Consider the following 16620-nt stretch of genomic DNA (forward strand, 5'->3'; position numbering starts at 1 on the left):
AACAGGTCCTTTCTGTGCTGAGGACCCCAGAGCTGGATGCAGCACTGCAGGTGGGGTCTCATTAGAGCAGAGCAGAGGAGCAGAATCCTCTCCCTTGCCCTGCTGACCACACCGCTTTGGAGGTAGCCCAGGACACAACTGGTTTTCTGGGCTGCAAGTGCACATTGCCAGCTCATGTCCAACTATTATCTTACATTTCATTCAAGCTCTATGGTCCACCAGTCTGAGTTTTACAGCATTATTGTTTTGTGATAGTACAAGCAAACATCCTAACTACCTGTAGTATTCAAACACATTGAATGTAGAGTCCCATCTACATACAACACTGCAAGTCTTTCTTGACTTGAAGTTTTACACCATCAAATGTTACCATTTTAAGTTAGAGACAGCAATATCCACATGACCACACAAAGCATGGAAATCAATGCAGCCTTGTGCCTTTTTCTTTAATATTCAGCAAGAATAGTAACCTAGAAAAAGGACACCTTACAATGTCAGACAGCAGTTCTAGCAAGTCAGTTCAAGAATCTCCTTTAGAATATAGATGCATCTTTTGTCTCATGACCTAAAGTAAGAGCAAACTACAGGTTATAATGTAAGAAACACTATGCATTATTTCAAGGACTTGGCAAAAGCCATGCCTTTTAAATGAAAGAACAGAGGAAACAAACAAGGTCCAAGCTAAAGGACTGTGTTGAAAGAAAATCCAGTTTGAACTTCTCTTTCTTAAAACAGATATATTTTGACAAGTCTTCATTACAACCAGGCTACAGCATTTTGCTGAGCTTAGCCTTGAGGTAACAAGTAACATGTTTAAAACAAACCAATGTAAATATGCAAGATTATTTTTAAAAGCTCATAAATATTTAAGGATGGGAAAATGATTAGAAAAAATAATAATTACTTAGGAAAAAATGCAACAATCAAGTTGTATAGCCTTACTTCCGATGAATTTGCATCACTCAGAGACTGGTAGAACTTTCATGTAAAAATGCATATAACCACACTTGAGTTTGTAGTGGGAAGACCATGAAATATGCCAGGGATTCTATAGCTCACAAAGAACAGGAACAGTGTAAGGGGTGGTGGTGCCAAGAGATTTATTTTCACAACTCACAGTGGTCAGATTGCAATTGGTGGGAGGGTCTGGGTGCTGTGTATTCCTAGATACTACTCACAAGATGACATTTAAATTGTCAGCATGTATGTGACATGTATGAGGTTTGATTGCCAGACACCCTGTGAGTTTTTTTTGTCTTCTACATCACCTTTGGAAGAAATGTGGAACAGCAGAGAAGGTTTCTCTGCTGTATTGTGAGTTGGTTCTTATGCTACAACCAACTTCATATGCCTGATCAACAGCACCAAAATTACAAAGCTTCTGTGTGGCAGCATCTGAGTTAAACACTTGTGAAACCCTTGCTATCATAAAGCACAGTACAAAACACAACCTACTTCAGTCTCTACAAAGCAAGGACATTTTTCACCTGTATTTTTTCCCAATGTTATCCATCATTTTCTTCAACCTAGCAATATTTTCGCTTCTGCTTAATTTCTTCTATGTTCCATGTCCTGTTGTTTTTTCAGCATCTCTATCTTCAGGCATTTTGCTTCCTTCTCTTATTCTACAACTTTGCTTTCCTCTGTCATGTTCTTCCTCAGGACTGAGCAATTATATTTTCCTCTCCTCTGAAAGACTCTCATGCCGTCCCTCAAATGCTGCTTGACTCAAAACAATTATGGGATGAACTGGTAATTTGTTTGTCAGAATTTAACCTATAGAGATCTTCCATTCAGGAAATATTCATCTAAGAAAAGACATTTAATTTTCCTCAAAACACCCTGGAGTAAGCATCTAGCTTGTGGAATACATTCTTTAACAAGGCTCTCTGAGGAGATCCACATGCTTTTAAAAATAACTCATGTGTCTATCTTCACACAGAAACTGAAGTCACACACTTTGTCTGTTTTGAGCATTTCCTGAATGTTGACAGCTCTTGTTGCTGTTTCCAAAAAATAAACCAGCAGGATCTTGTCTAAAATAATTTTGGCTGACTTGTACATTTTCCTCAGCCATATTCCATTCTTTCAGATTTTTTCCCTCTGCAGCTTTATTTTGCTCTTTGACTGCTGCTTACAGCAATACATTTTGAAATGTTAATAAATACATATCTCAATTGGGAAAGAATTTTTTTTGTACTTATAAAACTAAGGTGCTGATACAGTTATTATTGCTTTAGCATCCTACATTGAAAAAGCAGTCATTGGGAAGAATGAGAAAAGGAAGTTTAACAGCTTTTAAAACACTGCCTTCCAGTTTTTGAGGGCTTTTTGCCCCAAACACAAAGTAGAATGCAGGCTATAAAAAAAAAAAAAAAAGCTCATGTAAGATAAAAATTGCTATCCCTACTGAAATAGGAATTAAGACTGATACCATTACAGCATTTTGATCCTACCGAATTACAGTAATTTCACGACCGTAAAGCGCACCGGACTATAAGATGCACTTTTTTTTTTGCAGCGAGGATCCGCCCCCAGTTCCCCCCGCACGGTTGCTGGTCGAGGCCCCGCCTCAACCCAGCAGCCATTGGCCCCTGGGCCCACCCCGACCCGACAGGCGCGGTGCCACAGGCCCACGGGCCCGCCTTCACCCGGCAGCCATGGGCCCCCGGGACTGCCTGGACCCAGGAGGGGCGGCGCTGTGGGCCCCTGGGCCCGCCTTCACCTGGCTGCCGCAGCACTGCTGGCTCCCCCCACGGCTCACACTTCTGGGGTGGCAAATGTCGCAACTTTGTCCATCATATAAGGCGCACCGGACTATAAGGCGCACTTCCGGGTTCGGGGGAAAATTTTAGTCAAAATGGTGTGCCTTATAGTCATGAAATTACTGTAACTTTTAACAGGAGACAACTGATAATCCCACTGAATGATTATGGGACTATGGTTTCCAATGCCAGTAAACAGAAAAACAGTCCTCTTTGGTAAAACTATACAAAAACTTGCTCTTTTGGGCAGCAAAGAATTAAGGATGTGCACAAACTTTACAGTGGTCATACTCATCTGGCCAGCAGAATACACAGCAAAACCCTTCCTCAACACTGGGCGCAATTATTCAAAAGAGCTTTATTCAACTGTAGCAGAAGTTGTTAAGAAGCCCCCAGTGACAAACTCGGGTATCTAAACCCAAAGTTTCTTGGTTTGGAAAGTAAGTGTCTGGGTGTCTTCAACAGCGGAATTCGAAAACCTTGTGGCAGTTCTGTGAGCACTTAAAGCAAGGCTCAACCTACATATAAAATATTGGTTTACTTACATTGTATTAGTTTTCCCATACCCACCCTATTTTACATGGGATGAAAGATTTCATCTAAAACTAGAGAAACCAAAGAAGAAAGTGGCACTATATTGCCTTGGCAGTTGATGTCACAGTCAAAGAGCTTAACTGACTTGATTTTGGTTCTGCTCTAAGTTGAGCTAAGACTGAAGTGCCTGGCTCAGTTATGTGAATGCAGCAAAAATTTAAGCAGCTCAGTTCTGAAAATCACATGCATAATGCCTGGCTACTCTCTAATCCAGATTGAGTTAATAGACACAGCCCCAGAGTCAACTACAGAACAGTACTTCAGTGAGTACGCACCATCAAACACAGCACTTCAGAATTTGAAATATTAGTTGTCTGATTTTGATTATCTAGATATAATTGTAGGATTTGATAGCACTAGGTAGGCAATGATGGCTAAGTCTTCAGTTTAATAGTATCTGTTATATTTTTCTGAGCTTGTATTTCTAAAAGTTGACTGAGCCAATACCATACTTTGCAAACCTCTAAAAAGATTTACAGTAATTTCACGACTATAAGGCGCACCCTTTATACTAAAATTTTCCCTCGAACCCGGAAGTGCGCCTTATAGTCCGGTGCGCCATATCTGATGTACAAAGCGGCGAAATTTGCCAAACCTGAAGTGTGAGTTGAGAGCCGTGGGGGCAGCCGGAAGTGCCACAGCAGCCGGCTGGGGGCGGGCCCGGAGGCCCGCGGCACTGCCCCTGCCAGGTGGAGGCGGGCCGGGGGCCCGAGGCACCGCCCCTCTCCGGTCCAGGCAGTCCTGGGGCCCCATGGCTGCTGCGTGAATGTGGGCTAGGGGGCCGCGGCACCCGCCTTCCCGGGTGGAAGCAGTCCCGGGAGCCCATGGCTGCCGGATGAAGGCAGGCTAGGGGGCCGGCGGCAACCCCGCTCCTGGGTCCAGGCAGTCCCGGGGAGTAATGGCTGCCGCGTGAATGCGGGCTAGGGGCCCCGCGGCACCCCCCTTCCCGGGTGGAAGTAGTCCCGGGAGCCCACGGCTGCCAGATGAAGGTGGGCTAGGGGCCCCGCGGCACCCCTGCTCCTGGGTCCAGGCAGTCCCGGGGAGCCATGGCTGCCGTGTGAATGCGGGCTAGGGGGGCCGCGGCACCCCCCTTCCCAGGTGGAAGCAGTCCCGGGGAGCCATGGTTGCCGCGTGAATGCGGGCTAGGGGCCCCGCGGCACCCCCACTCCTGGGTTCAGGCAGCCCCGGGAGCCCACGGCTGCCGGATGAAGGCAGGCTAGGGGGCAGGCAGCAACCCCACTCCTGGGTCCAGGCAGTCCCGGGGAGCCATGGCTGCCGCGTGAATGCGGGCTAGGGGGGCCGCTGTACCCCCGCTCCTGGGTCCAGGCAGTCCTGGGGAGCCATGGCTGCCGCGTGAATGCGGGCTAGGGGCCCCGCGGCACCCCCGCTCCTGGGTCCAGGCAGTCCCGGGGCCCCATGGCTGCCGCATGAATGCGGGCTAGGGGGGCCGCGGCACCCCCGCTCCTGGGTCCAGGCAGTCCCGGGGAGCCTTGGCTGCCGCGTGAATGCGGGCTAGGGGGCCGACGGCACCCCCATTCCTGGGTCCAGGCAGTCCCGGGGGCCCATGGCTGCCGGGTCCAGGGTGGCCTGGTGGCTCGCGGCACCGCCCCTACCTGGTGGAGGCGGGCCCGGCGGCCAATGGCTGCCGGGTTGAGGCGGGGCCTCGGCCAGCAACCACACGGGGTGAGTTGGGGGCGGGGCCTCGCTGCAAAAAAAAAGTGCGCCTTATAGACCGGTGCGCCTTATCTGATCTACAAAGTTGCGAATTTTGCCGAATCCGGGGGGGTGCGCCTTATAGTCCGGTGCGCCTTATAGTCGTGAAATTACTGTAAGTATTTCATAATTTTTTATACTATTTTACAGGTCAAATTCAATTTATCTTAGCATCTTATCAGACACAGAAGCTGTGAGAAAAAACCATTTACTTAAAAAGCTTTCCATTAGTCACTTTCAAAATTTTTTAAACAAACTATTAACTGGATCATGCTTCCCAGAACTCCATGCTTTTTGGTCATTCTGTTCTCACTACATGTTTTACCTGTTAAAGATATACTTTATCTCAGCCTCTGGAAAGGAATCCCCAGCAGCTGAAAGAGCAAGTTGAAAAAGAGTGTAGATGGAGGAGGTGAGAAATAGAGATGGTAAGGGAAATGTAGTTCAAACACAGGACAATCTTTCTTCTTAACATTATTTTTTACTCAATAGAAGCTTGTGATCTAATGCCAGCATCAGCTGATTTTTCCCCTAAACACTAAAACTGTAAATGTTAACAGCTGCTGCTATATTGAGAACAACCATTCAACATATTTCTGAGAATCTGTATTAGCACACCAGGCCAAAACCCAACCTCAAAGAATAATTCTGGAAGCATTTTTTAAAAAAGACAAAAACTGGCAGTCAGCTGATGGCAAGTGAAGAACGATCCACTTCCAAATTAGTATTCAGCAGAAAATAGAAGACACAAACTGCAGATCTAGAGGAGTTCTTAAGATAAGTGACATTAAGTGTGTGCTATGCAAATACACCAGTGTAGCCAAGTAGTCCCAGGTGCTGGATTAAGGCTCCAATCTCTTCTGGCACATGGGTTCAACTTCTACCACTGCCAGGGTTATTTTAACAATTGGATTATAGGATCTTAAAGGTCTCTTTTCAGCCTAAATGATTCTGTGATTCTATGATGCTAAGTCTTAACTTCTACCAGAATACATGCCATGAACTTTGTGATAAAACTGCAGGAAATAACCTGAAGAAAGAGAACTATCAGAATCTGGCAATATTAAATCAGCATTCCGATAGCTAGAGCATGGCAAGTCCCTTGAGGTCTATGAAAGCTCAGTCATGTTTCAAGGCACTTCATGTAGTTTATACTCTGCATAACTTTAGTTGTAAACAAACTTCTGTTTCCAAAAAATTTAGTCTACTCTCAGTTCTCCGTTATCTTCACTTATAATTACTGTGCCACACAGCATTCCAAAAACAGTGTGACAAGCAGACTAAGTTATCAAAGAAGCACTTTTTATGCAGAGTTAGCTGCAGGACATATGCATAAGAAATTCATAAACTAAGCAGTGCAACTTGAATATCAGATGACTGCATGTACATAAGCCCAGTATCAGTATTTGTCTATCTCCTTGTTACCAAGAGTGTCTCCAGGCCCTTACTGTTCAGTGAAGAAAAGCAGCTGCGTGTCTCTCCCTGCTTTGCTCTCACATACACCATATCCTGTGACTAATCCAATGACTTGCTCTCCTCCAGTCGCCAGTCTTCACAATTAATTATCAATATGTAGGAAACTGGTAGAAAAAGAACTAAATATTCTCTTCCAAAATATGTACTGTTACATATTCTTGCAAGTTTTAAACGAGTTTCAGTTAAGTTGTGCTCTGAGAGGTCTGAAACTCAAATATAAGACTATCTACAGCCATCTAAAAGCTGTAGAAATTACACAAAGCATTGGAGCTTTCTGTAATTCACAAAGATGAGAGGTGAGGGCTGTAGAGAGAAAGCACTGTATTCACACCAGGGTTAGGTAACCTGTTACACACCACTTTGTAAAATCACAGCAGGCCACACAGACCCAGTGAGGAGAACCTCAAGAACACCATTGTTTAACAGCTTCATACCTGGATCTGTTTCTCTAGAATCATATCTGCATTTAAAGTTGTACTTCTGTCTCTCTACTTACCACCCTTTCAACCCAAATGATAGAGGAAAAAAAAATTGAGAAAAGAAGCAAAAGCGATCAAAAAATCTTCCCCCTAGGAACAACTGAACAGCATAAGAACTTCAGTCTAGACAAAGATAAAGGTGTCTGAAAAGAGAGGTATGAAAAGGATGATTAGGGATCACATGGTTCTCACATCTTTCAACACAAGAACAAAAAACTTAAAATGAGTAACTTTCAGAACACTGCTTCATGTGACATTATTACATTGTGGAACTCAGCCAGAGCAGACTGTGATTGCCAAAAGCCTACAGACATTCAAGAGAAGACAAGAGACACAGAACAGGCCTCTAAGTCATGAAATATGTAGGGACAAACTGCTACACAAATGCCTGGCCATTATACTTTCATATGGCATGACTTTAGAAATCTGTCTTGTTTTGGCCAGTCTGAGTTGGTTTAAGGTATAAGGAATCCACTGAGCACTGATGTCAGAACAACTAACAGAATGAAGACAGCCAGAAAGTTGTGGTCAATGGTTCTATATCTAAGTGAAGGCTGATGACAAGTGATGTCCCTCAGTGCTGTCTTGGGATTGGTGCTCTTCAGCACCTTCACCAATAACACAGACAACAGGAATGATTGCTCCCCAAGCAAGTTTGTCTATGACACCAAGCTGAGTGGTGCAGTTGACACACCTGAAGGATGGAATGCCATCCACAGGAAGCTGAACAACCTCAAGAAAAGGGCCCAGAAGAACCTCATTAGCTTCAACAAAATCAAGAGCAAGGCGCTATACATGGGTCAGGGCAATCCCACACAGGAGCACAGACTGAGAGCAGCCCTGTGGAGGAGGACAGGGGTACAGATCAGACATGACCTAGCAATGTGCACTCACAGCCCACAAAGCCAACTGTGTCCTGGGTTGCATCCAAAGCAGCATGGCCAGTGGGGAAAGGGAGGGGATTCTGCCCCTCTGCTCTGCTGAGACCCTCTCTGGCAGTGCAGCATCCAGCTCTGGGATCCCCAGCAAGGACCTGTTACAGCAAGCCCACAGTAGGGCCACTAAGATCACCACAGGTGCTGGAGCACCTCTCCTACAAAAACACTGAGAAAGTTGGGATTGTTCAGCCTGGAAAAGAAAAGGATCCTCACTTCAGCCTTTCAGTACTTAAAAGGAGTTTATAAAAAAGCAGATAGAGAGAATCCTGTGTAGAATGCAAGACTCAGGATAGAATGCAAGCCAAATATTTCTTACAGGGGGTTGGAGGAGAGGGAAGTAGTGGGAGGTGGGAGGGGTTTTTGTGGTTTCAGTGAGGTTTTTTCAGTGAGAGGTTTGCAGATTAGAAAGATCTAAAACAGGTATGGTCATTCTTGGCAAAAAGACTAACTCAAATATTCCTAAATTTCTACCCATTTGAAGTATACACAGAAAAGCCAGTCAAATTTTTGCACAACTTTGTTTGCCCAATGCTTCATTATTCTGTTATTAATAGCTGTTTATACAAATGTTTTTTCTCTTTTTAGAGCTCATTGATATAAAAAACAATGCTTCCTACTCTAAGGAGCTGTAGGAATTTTCTTGTCTCACTTTCTGAGGAACACATTTTCTTCACATAAAGCATGCTGGAGAGAAAAATCTCTAAGGTTAATGATATCAGAGACCTCACTACTATGCAAACTCATTATAAATGTCTAGAGTGAGATACAGGAGTTCTTTAGCTGCAGTCAGAAACCATCAATCTTAATATGCACTCTCAGGAGACTACAATTATCCAGTTATGGTAGGCAAACATTTTTACAATGTCATAATATTAGTAAATATTCATTTGGGACTACATTACTAATCAGCAGAAATGACAGAACATTGTGATCATCTGTGAACTATCTAGGAAATAAATACTATTCATCAGCAAAATATTTCTAAGGCCTTTCAGCATACAAATACTTTTTCAGAGAAACTTGCAGTTTCTTCCCTGGAAAGAAGAAATTTCACTCGGGAAGAAGTTTGAATGGTTTGTGATCGTAGACTAACTGTTGAGAACATTTTGGTACTATCAGCTCACCAGAGAGAAGGAGGAATCAGCCATGTAACAAAAAAATTGCATCTCCCCCCATCAGGTAACAGACAAAACCCAACCTAAACAATGAAGATAAGCTTTTTTCTTAAATACAATGTACAATTAAAGACTTTCTACCACAGGATTTTTAGAGGGCTAAAAACCAGCAAGAGTAGTTCAATAAGGAACGTGATATTAAGAGGCAGTCACATGACTGCAAATGCATTTCAGAGAATGAGCAAGAACAATAATTGGTGCAACATTAGGAATCGATTTTCAAGTTACAACACACACCTTACTTCAATGACAATATGCACTCACAGCCTAGTTTTAGAAAGCACAAAAGATATTTGATCATTCTTTCCAGTAATGTTTAGAGTATATGTTACAATTTTAAAATATTATTGCCTGTCAGTAAGGAAAAAAAGTCACACACACACACACTATGAATACCTCACAAATTCCATTTCCTATGAACTTTCTAATCTGGAAATACAGAACCTACTGATTGGATTATTCAGTTATGCTTGTATTCATAAATATTTGCAGAATTTCATCATATCCCAGGATTTGTGCTTGAACTATGAACTTACAAATGCTGAAGGCAAGAAAAGAACTCCAAGTTCATAAGAACGGATCATTAGTTGGCTGCCATTTTTCTCCAGAGCTCCCCAAGCTGCTTTAGATAGATTGGCACTGTGAAGAGAAACAAAGCATTTAGTGAGGTACAATCTTCAGGGCAGAAAACATTTAAGTAACATAGTGTAGCAACATCCTTCTAGAAGAACTTAAATTCAGTCAGAATAGTCTTCTTACAAAAAGTGACTTGGTTGTTATTCCTTATTGCTATTTTTACAGCACAGTGGGAGCAACAGAGACAATATGTAGAAAGGCATTCATACAACACATGTGGATAATTATACAAGCCTATTTCTGTCATACTCATCTACAAGACAAATTCAGCCTTTTGAATCTTCTCTGCACATTTCAGAAAGGAATTTGGTACTGGTAAATAGCTTAAATTTGATGACTTAAGCTAAAAGGCTAGGTCAATTATGACTAGTAACAATACATTTAGTACAGAGTGGGTTTGCATTTTGCATTTTAGTACAGAATGTTACAGAATCTTTTGCTCTTGGCATTTTCTTTGATCTATTTATGAAAACAAATACTTATCAAAGAGGTTGTTTCAGTTTGCTATTCAGCACCATGCCGTAGTTAATCTTTCATCAGTATCTCCTACAAAGTAGATCAATTTGGGAGTAAAAAAATATGTGCAATTCTGTTATCAAAACCTACCTCTACAGCACAATACAAAATCTACACATTATGTTTCAATTGATGGACATAGTGGATGCTGTTTGGTAACAGCAAATGGTGGAACAGAAGAAACATGAGAAGAAAATAAAGCAACCATGAATTTCTGCATTAGGTGGAGTGAGCATCACATTTATATTCCTTAGAACCTTTTAAAAAGTACATTAATCACTACCACTATTGCAGGCAACAGTAGCAATGAGTAATGAAATTTAAAGAGACCAAATATAAAGAGAAAAAAAATATTAAAGTAACTGAGCATTTAAGAGTAAGGACAGATCATAATCTGTAGAATATAGGGTTGCATAAAAATCAGTTTTGGCAAAACTGAAACATATCTGTATTTTTTGTTCCTAACAGGACATTCTCCCTCCAAGACAAATTTCTTGCTTCCTCTTTTGGCTTCTTTAACAACTAAACCACAGAAATATAAAGCTTATACTTCAAGGGAAACTACTAAACAACCTAATCTGACAAAAGATCATATTCCAAATTCTTGGTATTTGTATGTTTTGTAACAGTAGGGCAGACAATCAGCTAACCCAAACTGTACCTATTTTGTAGAAACCAGTACATTCATACCATACCACACCACAACATATCTTAAAGAAACTTAACCCACAATTTAAGAATATTTATCACTTAAGTTGGTGGTGAACCCAGAAACTGGCAGTCACATTCAGACAAGATTTTAGCGTACCTACCAACAGTTCCTGACAATCAGTTCAATCTGCAGCCTCAAATAGGGCAATGCAATGGAGAAACATTAAACATGGACAAAAATTCTTATTACTAATTCAAGTATTATGAGGGTTATGGAAGGGCCTGCAGCTGACCAAAACGCCCCATACATGAAGTTCTTAAGTGAGAGCTGTACTGGTTAGATGTTTACCTTGTTACCAAGAACCATGAAATCTTCTGGAAGTCAGGAGAGAGTCTCATGTATGTCTTAATGTGAGGTATAGCACGAGTTCGACCTGTTACTTCTGCTGACCATTTGCTAGAAAAGCAAAGGGAATTATTTTCATATATGGATTTATTTTGAGGTCTAAAAAATATTCACCATACTACAGCACCATGATTTCAGGAAAGCTACTTACACTCGTACTACTCAATACTTGTTTCTCCTAGAGAAAGTCTTAAAACATACATTTAACTGAACTGTTAAAAATTCTACTAGTAGTCAGAAGGGCAGGGCTTTTTTTCCTTACAACCAACCCAGAGAGATACTGTCCTCAGTGTGTCAGGTTTCCCTAACAAGCTTTTTCCATTTCTCCATTCCAGTTAGCATTCCAGTCTAAACTTTTCGCCAATATACCTTCTTTGAAGACTATCAATGATTATGACTTAAAGCAACTGAGTCTGGCACCAAACTAAACCTCACAGAATTCTCCAAGTTTATTACAATTTATTATCCATGACATAAAGGCAGGGAGCAACTGCGGCTATTCTTCCTCTTCCCCTTTCTGTGCCTCTAAGCCACTGAGAAATGTGAGGGTTTAAGAGAATATATCTATGTGTATATAAAAAAACTAGTTTAAAATAACAAACCATTTTGGATTAATTCAGCATCAATGTTATAGAACTAAACTGTAAGCAAGCAGTAAATACATGTACATAACTGAAGGTATGCAGTCATGGCATTAAGAAGCACTTTATGTTCACAGTTGTTAGTCCACACCCAAATTCAGGAAGAAAGCTTCTTAACACACGTTCCTTCACCCAGAGACATTTTTTTCCCCAGATTTGAAGGAAGATTCTGGTTTCAGTTGTCACAATCCTGTTTCCCAAACTCAGCATTCTCTTCTAATAGGCAAATCAAAAGGAACCAATTTAACTCTGAAAAACTTAAGTGCACTGTGTTTCTCTGAGCAGACTGACTTGGAAGGGCTGGAATTATTTACCTATGTTGACTTCCAGGACTAACACACACAGTGCCTTTAAAATTAAGAAGCTTTGTATTTTATGGGTGAGGACCTGGCTACTTTAACAACCATATCTCCCCTAATGAATGAAAAAACCTTCTGAGAACTGGTCCTTTATTCTTAAAGGGAAAGTGCTGAAACACTATGTTTGATGCAAACTAGACTTCTTTGTATTTTAATGGAAGCCACACCCAAGTCTGTTTCTACAGGACAGATTAAGAGATACGAGATACAGAATAAACTGACTAAACTTGTCTTCCCCTACAAACTCCACACTTTTCATACATACAGATTGTAAGGCTGAATCATGACTCAGTCACCCTGCTTAATAGCTTTTCTCTCACAAGTGACAGTTTATGGGACAAAAATAATGAGGTAACTCCAATAAAACTGTAAAAATTAAAAACAGGAAAAATAGTAGAACTGGGAATTTAAAATTGATTTTCTTTAGTTTACCTCACTGCTTTACTCAGGAACAAACTTCTCCCCTCACCACTAACTGCAGTTATTCTGAGACACTATCTCAGTCTACTGCCTTTTTGCCTCCTTACCCTAGGACAGATACAAGTACTGTGCCTTAGCAAGAGTTGTACCACTTCTATTATCTACAGTACTCTAATTGCAGTGTGATTTCATTAAAAAAATATTAAACTCCTATTTTAGAAAGGGGAACATATATCTTGGCCCTGTTTTTCCTAATAGGACAGCACAAACATATACTAAACAAGAGACTAACTGAAAAAAGCTCACATCTTTTCTGTAGTAAGATTCTCATGAGGTATGACTACAGAAACTGAATCAAGACTGCACAAACACCTCCAGATTTATGATTCTTTTTTTCTTTTTTGTATCATAACTGAACAATCTTGAAAGCTTCAAGCTGATTGCAACTTTCTTCCTTTGCTGAATGTATTCAGAGGACTCAGTTTAAAGGCAGGAAACAAAACCTCACATGCTTTCTACCTGAGTTCCATTCCTTAGACATCAACCAGCAAGGTTGACAATAGCAATCACCTTCTAGAATGGAGGATGGTCTCTGCCACTAGCAATTCTATTTCAGTACCCAGAATATACACCCAACTGAACACAATCTTTCTTAGTCAATTTTCTTACCAGAGCAACGTCCACCCAGAAGAGTTAAAAGTTTCTGATGAAAGGAATGGGAAGTTGTGGTCTTGTAAGAGGTTACAAGTTCTATTAATGTTTTTTGATCTTTGCAAAACAACTTTTCCCATTGTTCTCTAAACATGCATAAGTTTTTAACGATTCAGCCTGCGGGAAACATCTGGCATGGAATATGTCAGTCTGTTAGAATTTGGCACAACTAGTACCACATGGAAATAGAAAATGTCAGGCATCTTTAACAAAAGATATTGCCATAAGGGACTGAGAATTTTTGTAGCAAGACTGCTGTATTTAGAAGAAAAAAAAATAAAGCAACCACCAAAAAAAGCCTTTCTAGTCTTGTTCTGGCTCAGTTGAAATTCCGTTAATACAGAGGCACAAGAGGGGAAAGTGAAATGTAACTGGAGGTTCAAAAAAAAAAAAAAAAAAAGGAGTAACATTATTCCTGTTCAGAGAAGGAAACATTATGTAAAAGTTTACAGAAACAAATCCAGTAGCAACATTATCCCATACAATCTTTATAGATAAACAGTATGTTTTCTATTAACTGTTGGAGAGAAGACCCAGCAGATAAGGAACTAGAGACCTTTATTTTAACGAGTTTAGGAATATCAAACTTGTAACCACTTTCACTTATTTGCTTTAACACTGAAACATTAGAGCACTGTAACTTTAAACATACAGTCTGAAAAAAAAAAAACCCAAAAACCCAAAGAACTGAGTTCTACTTACTGAAAATAGGAATGCAACCACAGCTGTTTCTGTGCTGTCTGTATACTGTACGGAAGTGAGCCACCAGCTTAAGGAAAAAGATAGAACATGTACATTCATTTTTTGAAAGACATTCTAAAGGCAGCAAGCATCTTTGGGAATAAGCTAACCTTCATGAGTTACTTTCAGGAAATTGTTAAATGCTACAGTAGTACAAAATGATATATACTTGCTGGGGTTTTTTCCATTCTTATAATTTAGCAAGTTCATTTACAAGAACATTTACACCAGGAAAAACAAAAATTGTATATAGAGAGAACTATGGGTAGTTATTTTTAATATGATACTACTTGGTATCAAAAGATTGGAATCACCCATACAAACTGGAGGAAATAAACCCATACCCATACAAACTAGATGAAATAAACCAAGCAGTTTTCAGAAGAATAAGCCTTCCAAATCCCAAACAATGTTATTTTAAATGCAAATTTCTATGATGAAATTATATTTGTATTGATTTGGCCTTTGGCTAATGCACATTGTGATTCCTTGAAATGGATTTAAGAAGAATCAGCCAGGCATACTGAATTATATTAGTGTTGTGTAGTAAAAGCATGATGCAAAGTCTACTGTATTCAACACGCCCTAGAAGACACTATAAAAACCCATTACAAAAGCTTTACTTATTCTCAGGAATAGTGAGCTGCAGCAGTCCACAAAACTGTTCATTTGCACAAACACAGTTGTGCAATTCATCAAGTTATTTCACCACAGGAAAGAAATTACAGTAAGAAGTCACTGGGCTGTAGATAACCAGATTTATTTAAAGACACTGTAACTTAATTCTGGGAACCACAGATAGCTATAAATTCTCTGGTTGCAATTTCTATGTAGAGGAAAGACAAAAACTTCTGAAAAACATTCATGCCAGCTCCATGTACAAAGTCCACCAGTTGCTAGAATTCAAAAGCTACTCTCGTGCATGACCACAGGTATCCAGCTTGGAACAGGAACACAATGACTGAGCAAAGCCAAAGAACCACTGAATCACTGAAGTTGAAAGCACCCTCTGGAGATATCTAGAATAACTCCATGCCCAAAGTAGGGTTGAACAGAGCACATTCTTCAGTACAGTGTTCTGTCAGGTTTTGAGTATGTTCTAAAACCGAGACTCTACAGCCTCTATGAGCAACCTAGTCCATTTAAACATCAGAAAACAATTTTGCTGTAAGGATAAATTGAGATACAGGAGATTCCCATGTACATACATTGCCTTTTGTTGTTTCCCTGGTCACCACGCAAAGCATCTGCCTCCACTTTGCATCTTCCCATAATTTATATACTCTCTTAAGATTTCCCAAGAAATCATTCTTCTCCAAGAACTATCCAGTTCTCTCAGCCCCTCCCTTCTATGACAGGTGCTCCAATCCTTTATTTATCTTTGTGGCTTTTTGCAGTACTTGGGTTCAGTATGTCCATATCTGTATTGTACTTCAAAGTCAACAACTGGACACTGCACTCCAGAAGCAGTCTTACTAGTGCCAAATAGGGAGGACAGGTCACTTCCCGGCAATGTACTTCCTAACACAACCCAGGATTCTGCTGGCCTTCTTGCTACAATGGTGCATTGCTGGTTCATCTTCAGCTTAGTGACCCATCAGTACTTCCCAGTCTTTTTCTGCAAAGCTGTTCACCTCTGATTAACCCCCAGCGTTCACTCATGCCTGGGCCACTCTTGCCCCAGCTCAGTACTTTGCACTGCCTGAGGCTGCACTGCAAGAGTTTGCTGTCTGCCCATTTCTCCAGCCTGCACAGCTCCTCTGACGGCCTGCACAATCATCCAATACATCAACAACTCCTCTCCAGTCAGCAGTATTTGGAAACTCCCTAGAGGTGTACTGTGCCCCACCATTCAGGTCACTGATGAAGACATTAATGCCTGACTCTAGGACCAGTGCTGGGCACAGCCCACCACCAGTGGCTGACCTCCTGCTGGCTTTCGTGCCAACGCTCACAGCCTCTAGGGCCTGGCAGCTCAGCCAGTTTCCAATCTGCTCCACTTTCCACTCATCCAGCCTGTACTTAATCACATTATTGTAAATGATGTTAGAGAAGACAGTATTCAAAGACAAAGGTAAGCTAAACAACATCTAGGGGCACTCCTCATTCATCAAGCTGCTTATCATAAAAGGACATCAGGTTAATTAGGCATTCTTTCTCCTTTAAAAAATCTATGCTGACTACTCAGAGTCACCACTTTTCCATCATACATTTGAAGTATTTCCAGGATTCCTTGTTCCATCACCTTCCTAGGGATCAAGGTGAGGTTGGTAGGTCTACAGGGCCTCAGATCTTCCTTCTTGTCCTTCCTACAGACAGAATTATTTTCTTTCAGTCCTCATTAATCTCTTACAAATGCCTCAAACATTTGAAGACTTGTTTTTGAGTAACAGAAGTGT

The 16620-nt window shown here is 41.1% G+C and overlaps 1 protein-coding gene across 1 annotated transcript in view; it reads right to left on the reverse strand.

Annotated features, from left to right (window-relative positions):
• TDP1 (tyrosyl-DNA phosphodiesterase 1) overlaps window positions 1–16620 on the reverse strand; it is a 44062-nt gene that overhangs the window by 11966 nt on the left and 15476 nt on the right. Inside the window, exons 12-14 of the mRNA XM_033063073.2 lie at window positions 14183–14249; window positions 11293–11400; window positions 9677–9779 (exon numbers count right to left, since the gene is read on the reverse strand). Coding sequence (XP_032918964.1) covers window positions 9677–9779; window positions 11293–11400; window positions 14183–14249 — 278 coding nt within the window. The remainder of the gene's footprint in view (window positions 1–9676; window positions 9780–11292; window positions 11401–14182; window positions 14250–16620) is intronic.

The sequence above is a fragment of the Catharus ustulatus genome, chromosome 6 (assembly GCF_009819885.2).
Source record: "Catharus ustulatus isolate bCatUst1 chromosome 6, bCatUst1.pri.v2, whole genome shotgun sequence".
Lineage (NCBI taxonomy): Eukaryota > Metazoa > Chordata > Aves > Passeriformes > Turdidae > Catharus > Catharus ustulatus.